Source organism: Camellia sinensis, chromosome 1 (assembly GCF_055761805.1).
Source record: "Camellia sinensis isolate YWXY chromosome 1, ASM5576180v1, whole genome shotgun sequence".
NCBI lineage: Eukaryota > Viridiplantae > Streptophyta > Magnoliopsida > Ericales > Theaceae > Camellia > Camellia sinensis.
Genome location: NC_138961.1, coordinates 21,884,361 through 21,893,052, shown reverse-complemented (window position 1 = coordinate 21,893,052; position 8,692 = coordinate 21,884,361). Strand labels below are relative to the sequence as shown.

Below are 8,692 nucleotides of genomic sequence, written 5' to 3'. Positions count from 1 at the left end.
TCACTTGTATTTTATTAATTACAATTATTTTTCTCATTTACATGCACTCACTTATATTCCATTAATTTATAATTTTTTTCCCCTCATTTCTTATTCCAGCATCGACTACAACAGTAAAAATATACCGTCCATAAAACATTAAAATAAGTTGAAGAGTTCTAGTAAAATTTGATTTCCTTCTCTCATGCACAAAATAAAAAGAGATAGGCTACTCTCCAGTTCAGTGGACTTTGTAAAATTTATTATGAGTTTTATTTCGATAATTTGAACTGTTCAATGTATAAAATTTATCGAATAATTTATTTATGTAAAAAATTACATTAATCAAATATTAATAGTCTCTTGTTTAGAACATATTTTTGTCAATGGTAAATAAGATTTTAAAAATAAATTGGTAACAAAAATATGTTCTAATCAAGGAATTATCGATATCTCATCAACATAATTTTTTAAAATGATAGAATATTTGATTCTTGGGACACTACTAGCGATCCATTTATCTGATAAAACTAACAGTGTTATACTCCACTTGTGACTCTACCCCTTCTGTGGGAAACGAGTGCATTCCCCACTTACCCCGATGGTGAGTTTTTTTTCTTTTGGATTGAGTTAAATCTGTCCGTCAACTGATTATCCTAAAATTAGGACTTACAAATGTCCCCTTTTTTTGTCCAAAAAAAAAAAAAAAAGAAAGAAAGAAAAAGAAAGTTATAATATTTTAAAATATTTTTCTTTTTGAAAATTTGATTACTGCACATATATATTTTCAAAATGTATAAATTGTCCATCAAAATATAAAGTGTCCTTCCACAATATGCACCCTTTTTGGGTGTATATCTAATAATTTGTAATGTTGATACTATAAATGTCATCATTAAATTATTTTTAATTATAAATAAAATAAATATAATGAGTTATGACCAAACATCAATACAATCAAAGACCTCTTTCATGATAATTAAAATAATAACATAATAAATTATAACTAATATCATAATAAATCATAATCAAATCAAAATTAACACAAAAAAAAAAGTTATAAATAAAATAATAACTACAATAAATCATAACCAACACAAAAACAAATCATAAACAAATATTTACAATTAGTCATGACCAACACAACCCCAAAGAGTTGGTCTAGTTAGTCCAGCTTGAATCTGAGATGTATTCCTTTTAGATCTCAGTTTTAATTTTCATTAGATGTTATCAACTCTTTAAAGTCATATCCACAATCTCTGCTAGAGATTTGTTCAATTAACATTAAGAAAACTTATTCGATTAACGATAAAGAAACACGTCGAGTGAGTCCCGAAAGAGAACTAACCCGATAAATCATAATCAAATAATCACAAAAATCGTAACAGGATATATAATATAAATTTTTTATTTGAAATGCATGTCATAAAATCTTGTGGAAAAAAAAAACACACACTTATTGTAAAACCCAAGTTTTAAATATTATTATTTTATTGGATAGATTAGTAATTAAATTAACTTATATGAGTCATTTATTAATATCAAAGAATTAGTTATGAGATGACATTATATTTCCTATTACTTAGATGGGTAATTTTGTAACTTTGAGAAATTAGGTTAATAAGCCCACCTATTGTGGCTTTAAGTCTTGGAAAACAAACAAAATAGAGGCTATGAATTGTGCCATAGGCGGCTAGGGTTTGAAAAGGTAAAAGATAAAAGAAAAGAAAAAGAGAAGAGAGGCTTGTGCTGCAGAAAGGGTTTGGAAGAGTTGAAGGTGAAGGCAGCAAGCAAGGGTTTGGAAAAGTTTAAAATTAAATAAAAGAAACCCAAATCAAGGAAGAGGGAGGATTCATAAGAGTGGTGGTTTTGCTTTATTCATCACTTAGGTAAGATTTATTTTATTGTATTCCTATCTATGATTTTAGTGTTAATATATCAATAGATGATTTTATGGGCATATATGATTAAATAGATATATTGATGTAGTCTATGTTGGGGGTCTCAATTTTGCTCAATTTTAGAGTGTATTTTGCATCCCATTTGAGTGGTTCATATTTTGAGATTGATATGTGATGGGTTAAGTTTAATGGTGGTGTATTTGTGGGATACACGATTGACTACAAGCAATTACAAATTGTTACGTGTATATAAACAACAATAGAATAATATGGGTTGAGAATTTCCGAAACCGTGATGGCTTTGTTTTGATGCTAAATTGGGGGAGTTCTCAATAGGCAATTGGGTTAATTTATTTTATTGTTGTTACAAGAAGAGATGAATGGATGCACATAATAATTGTTTATGCGGTGTAATATTTTATTAGGTTTGTGAGATTGAGGTGGATCTTGGTAAATTGAGATTAGCTTGGAAAATATTATTTTAGCTGTTTGAAGGTAAGTAACCCTCTATCACTGTTGGTTCATTTTCATTCGTATCAAATCGTTTAAAATCATAAATATTTATTTATAACCTTTATGTTCTCTTAAAATAAAATATGGGTCAAGTATAAAATAACATCGAATATTATTACGAAAATTATTCGAATATTTGGTGAAACTATTCTGAAAATTGTACCAAATGTTTATTCTGAAAATATCGAATATTTTTATTTAAAAGTTGTGTATTGTTTGAATTCTGAGCATCACTCTAGTCTGACTATGATTTGGACCCTAGCCAATGGGGGTTATTTATTGGCACAAAAACTAGTTTCTTTTGGGGCTTTACCACCGGCCTACGTGTGGTTCTGGGCCTTGTCACGGGCTAAGTGACCGTAGTCACCAAGACTTGGGTTTTGTGAATTGCATCATTGAACCATTTGAATATCGAACCATCAATTTTGAACAACGAAATTTCATTGAATAACCTCATTGTCTTTTCAATTAAAATGTATTGCTACACTGTTTATTTTCAGCTACGAAACATCTTACAAAATAATTGTTCATTTATTGAATGGTAGCAAAAAAATATATTTATTGGTTATCTACTATTTTTTTTTGTATACTTGATCCAGCTAACAGTGATGGTTGGTTATTTACTGGGCTGTCTAGCTTACCCTTATTTTATTTTTCAGATTCTGAGGAGTAGAGCTGCGCGGGGTTTTTACTTGTGGGAGTGCCGAGAGTAGGACTATGATTTAAGTACTTGGGTTATTATTATTATTTCTTTTATTAGTGGACTTGGTGGACAATTTCATATGATAAGAATTATCTATTTGTATGGTTTTTAGCATTATGATATTTAAGGATTTAATTTGAGTATTTTACATTGTTGGTTATGTGTTGGACTCTTAGCCTTGCATGCTCACTTAAATGAGTGTGCGGCGGTGTCACGGAGCTTGGGGCGTGACAATTTTATGGTATCAGAGCCAGGTTATAATTTTAAAGGCTGGTATAAAATAGTGGTGAGATTGGGTAGATGTAGTATTGGGAACGCTTATAATTTGATATAATGTTAATTTTATTTACATGTTATAGGGACTTGAGAATAGAATAAGATGAGGTTTTATTATTGATGCATATAGGTTGCAATGGAACATGAGGAGACATTGGGAAATCTCGTGTGGTTAGTACAGATAACAGGAGATTGCTTGTAGACTTGACTGTTTTAGATATGCGGGACTTTGACATAATTCTTGGAATGGATTGGTTGGAAATCAATTATGCTTCTGTTGATTGTCGAGGCAAAAGGGTAGTATTTCAGTTTCTTGATCAACTAGAATTTTGTTTTCTGGGTAGTGGACTTAACACTCCTCCTTTGGTAGTCTCAGCTTTGCAAGCTAGACGATTGTTGAGGAATGGTTGCGAGGGTTATTTTGCATCTGTGAGAGATATTCATGAGACTGGATCGAAGTTAGAGGATATTCTAGTTGTAAAGGAATTTCCCGATGTTTTTCCTGACAACTTACCGGGGTTGCCACCAGATAGAGAGATTGAGTTTGTCATCAAATTGATACCCGGCACGGGTCCTATCTCTAGGGCTCCGTATCGAATGGCCCAGCAGAGTTGAAAGAGTTGAAGGAACAATTACAAGAGTTACTAGATAAGGACTTTATTAGGCCTAGTGTTTTTCCTTGGGGTGCGCCCGTTTTATTTGTGAAAAAGAATAATGGTAGTTTTTGCCTTTGCTTTGATTATCGAGAGTTAAACAAGGTGATAATTCGAAATAAACATCCTTTGCCTAGAATAAATTACCTATTTGATCAGTTACAAGGAGCACAAGTCTTTTCTAAGATTGACCTTCGTTTTGGCTATCACCAGTTGAAGGTTAAGGCGGAAGATATACCTAAGACAGCCTTCTGAACTAGATATGGGCATTATGAATTTTTAGTGATGTCATTTGGGTTGACCAATGCGCCTGTAGCTTTTATGGATTTAATGAACAGAATATTTCAACCCTTCTTAGATTAGTTTATGGTAATTTTTATTTATGACATTCTTGTGTACTCGAAGAGTAAAGAGTAGCACAAAGAACATCTGAGAATAGTGTTGCAGATATTAAGGGAGAAGAAATTATTTGCTAAATTAAAGAAGTGTGAATTTTGGCTGGAGAGTGTATCATTTTTGGGTCATGTGATATCTAGAGATGGGGTGTCTGTTGACCCTAAGAAAGTGGAGGCGGTGGTAGAGTGGAATAGGCCTACTAGTGTCACTGAAATTTGTAGCTTCTTGGGTTTAGCAGGTTATTATAGAAGGTTTGTTGAGAGATTTTCCCAAATTTCTATGCCTTTGACTCGTTTAACACAAAAAAAGGGTTAAATTTGAATGGTCTAATGATTGTGAGAAGAGTTTCCAGGATCTAAGGAGTCGATTGGTGTCTACTCTAGTACTTCTAGTTTCGTCCGGAGATGAAGGTTTTACCATCTATAGTAATGCATCGAAGATGGGTTTGGGTTGTGTCCTGATGCAAAATGATAAGGTAGTGGTATATGCGTCTAGGCAATTGAAGCCATATGAGCAGAATTATCCTACGCATGCTTTGGAGTTGGCTGCAGTGGTGTTTGCATTAAAAATCTAGAGGCACTACCTGTATGGGGTGAAATGTGAGATATTCACTGATCATAAAAGTCTGAAGTATATTTTCACTCAAAAATAATTGAATATAAGGCAAAGGAGATGGTTGGAGCTATTAAAGGATTATGATTTGACTATCAATTATCATCCAGGAAAAGCCAATGCAGTGGCTGATGCCTTGAGTAAAAAGACCCCAAGTAATTTGGCTACCTTGATCACTGACCAAAAGAATATCTTAGAGGACTTGCGAAAGTTGAATATTGAGATTAGATGGCACAACCATGGAGCGCAATTGGCAAACCTTAGGGTTCAACCCACATTGATTAATAGAATTAAAGACGCTCAAGGAAGAGATCCTCAGTTGCAAAAACTTAAGGCTGAAATGGAAATAGGGCTACAGATGGAATTTTGTATGCATAAAAATGGAACCTTGAGATTTGGAAGGAGGTTATGTGTGCCTAATGATTTAGAGCTCAAGAGAGAAATCCTTAGAGAAGCTCACAGTTCAGGGAAATTGCTCAGTATGTTGCTCAATGTTTGGTATGTCAACAAGTGAAAGTTGAACATCAGAGACCTGCAGGTAAGTTACAACCTTTTCTTATTCCCGAGTGGAAGTGGGAACATATTACTATGGATTTTGTGACAAGGTTGCCTAGGACCCAAGGTGGTAACAATGCTATTTGGGTTATTATTGATCGATTGACCAAATTCGCTCACTTTCAAGCTTTTAAGGTAGGGTTCTCCTTAGAGAGGTATGCAAAATTGTATATCAAAGAGATTGTGAGGTTGCATGGTATTCCGATGACCATAGTGTCGAACAGAGATAGCAGATTTGTATCTATGTTTTGGACGAGTTTGCACGCAGCTTTGGGTACTAGTTTGAATTTTAGCACGACCATTCATCCTCAAAGTGATGGACAGTCTAAGAGAACTATTCAGACTCTTGAGGACATGTTGAGGGCCTGTATTAATGATCTTGGAGGTTCTTGGGATGAGTATTTGGCCTTAGTGGAATTCTCTTATAATAATAGTTATCATGCGAGCATTCAGATGGCACCATATGAGGCTTTATATAGACGAAAGTGTAGATCACCTATTTATTGGGATGATGTGGGCAAAAGGAAGTTGTTAGGGCCTGAGATTGTGCAACAAACAGTGGACAAGATCAATCTTATTAGAGAGCGACTTCGCACTGCACAGAGTAGACAGAAAAGTTATGCAGATAATAGGAGACGCAATTTGGTGTTTGGGGTTGGAGTCCATGTGTTCCTTAAGGTGTCTCCTATGAAAGGAGTAATGAGATTTGGTGTTCGTGGTAAACTGAGTCCTAGATTTGTTGGACCATATGAGGTTTTAGATCGAATTGGTGAGGTAGCTTACAGACTTGCCCTACCACCTTCACTAGCTGGAGTTCATAATGTTTTTCATGTCTCAATGTTAAGGAAGCATATATCGGATCCTAGTCATGTGATTGATCATGCACCGTTGCAGTTTAAGGAGGATTTGACATATGAGGAACACCCTATACGAATTGTTGATAGGAAGGAACAGGTTTTGAGGCGTCGAGTCATCCACTATGTTAAGGCTCAATGGAGTAATCACTCAGAAAGAGAAGCAACTTGGGAACTCGAGGATGAAATGAAACGAAAGTATCCACAACTTTTTGAGACTTCAGGTATGTCAAATTTCGAGGACGAAATTTCTTTTAAGGAGGGAAGGATGTAAAACCCAAGTTTTAAATATTATTATTTTATTGGATAGATTAGTAATTAAATTAACTTATATGAGTCATTTATTAATATCAAAGAATTAGTTATGAGATGGCATTATATTTCCTATTACTTAGATGGGTAATTTTGTAACTTTGAGAAATTAGGTTAATAAGCCCACCTATTGTGGCTTTAAGTCTTGGAAAACAAACAAAATAGAGGCTATGAATTGTGCCATAGGCGGCTAGGGTTTGAGAAGGTAAAAGATAAAAGAAAAGAAAAAGAGAAGAGAGGCTTGTGTTGCAGAAAGGGTTTGGAAGAGTTGAAGGTGAAGGCAGCAAGCAAGGGTTTGAAAAAGTTTAAAATTAAATAAAAGAAACCCAAATCAAGGAAGAGGGATGATTCATAAGAGTGGTGGTTTTGCTTTATTCATCACTTAGGTAAGATTTATTTTATTGTATTCCTATCTATGATTTTAGTGTTAATATATCAATAGATGATTTTATGGGCATATATGATTAAATAGATATATTGATGTAGTCTATGTTGGGGGTCTCAATTTTGCTCAATTTTAGAGTGTATTTTGCATCCCATTTGAGTGGTTCATATTTTGAGATTGATATGTGATGGGTTAAGTTTAATGGTGGTGTATTTGTGGGATACACGATTGACTACAAGCAATTACAAATTGTTACGTGTATATAAACAACAATAGAATAATATGGGTTGAGAATTTCCGAAACCGTGATGGCTTTGTTTTGATGCTAAATTGGGGGAGTTCTCAATAGGCAATTGGGTTAATTTATTTTATTGTTGTTACAAGAAGAGATGAATGGATGCACATAATAATTGTTTATGCGGTGTAATATTTTATTAGGTTTGTGAGATTGAGGTGGATCTTGGTAAATTGAGATTAGCTTGGAAAATATTATTTTAGCTGTTTGAAGGTAAGTAACCCTCTATCACTGTTGGTTCATTTTCATTCGTATCAAATCGTTTAAAATCATAAATATTTATTTATAACCTTTATGTTCTCTTAAAATAAAATATGGGTCAAGTATAAAATAACATCGAATATTATTACGAAAATTATTCGAATATTTGGTGAAACTATTCTGAAAATTGTACCAAATGTTTATTCTGAAAATATCGAATATTTTTATTTAAAAGTTGTGTATTGTTTGAATTCTGAGCATCACTCTAGTCTGACTATGATTTGGACCCTAGCCAATGGGGGTTATTTATTGGCACAGAAACTAGTTTCTTTTGGGGCTTTACCACCGGCCTACGTGTGGTTCTGGGCCTTGTCACGGGCTAAGTGACCGTAGTCACCAAGACTTGGGTTTTGTGAATTGCATCATTGAACCATTTGAATATCGAACCATCAATTTTGAACAACGAAATTTCATTGAATAACCTCATTGTCTTTTCAATTAAAATGTATTGCTACACTGTTTATTTTCAGCTACGAAACATCTTACAAAATAATTGTTCATTTATTGAATGGTAGCAAAAAAATATATTTATTGGTTATCTACTATTTTTTTTTGTATACTTGATCCAGCTAACAGTGATGGTTGGTTATTTACTGGGCTGTCTAGCTTACCCTTATTTTATTTTTCAGATTCTGAGGAGTAGAGCTGCGCGGGGTTTTTACTTGTGGGAGTGCCGAGAGTAGGACTATGATTTAAGTACTTGGGTTATTATTATTATTTCTTTTATTAGTGGACTTGGTGGACAATTTCATATGATAAGAATTATCTATTTGTATGGTTTTTAGCATTATGATATTTAAGGATTTAATTTGAGTATTTTACATTGTTGGTTATGTGTTGGACTCTTAGCCTTGCATGCTCACTTAAATGAGTGTGCGGCGGTGTCACGGAGCTTGGGGCGTGACAAATAATATAGAGGAATGTTAGAGATCTCAAATATTCTACCAAAAGTTTTATCAAATGTCTGAGATCCGTATAACGTGGATCCTATGTGGGC

General features: G+C 33.7%; 1 protein-coding gene across 1 annotated transcript; it reads left to right on the top strand.

Annotated features, from left to right (window-relative positions):
* Positions 1-3,591: 3,591 nt before the first annotated feature.
* Positions 3,592-6,454, top strand: LOC145822731 (uncharacterized). The gene is made up of 5 exons (XM_082920568.1): positions 3,592-3,943; positions 5,159-5,531; positions 5,639-5,986; positions 6,113-6,341; positions 6,434-6,454. The coding sequence occupies exons 1-5, from the start codon at positions 3,592-3,594 to the stop codon at positions 6,452-6,454; spliced, it is 1,323 nt and encodes a 440-aa protein (XP_082776694.1).
* The last annotated feature ends 2,238 nt before the right edge of the window (positions 6,455-8,692 follow it).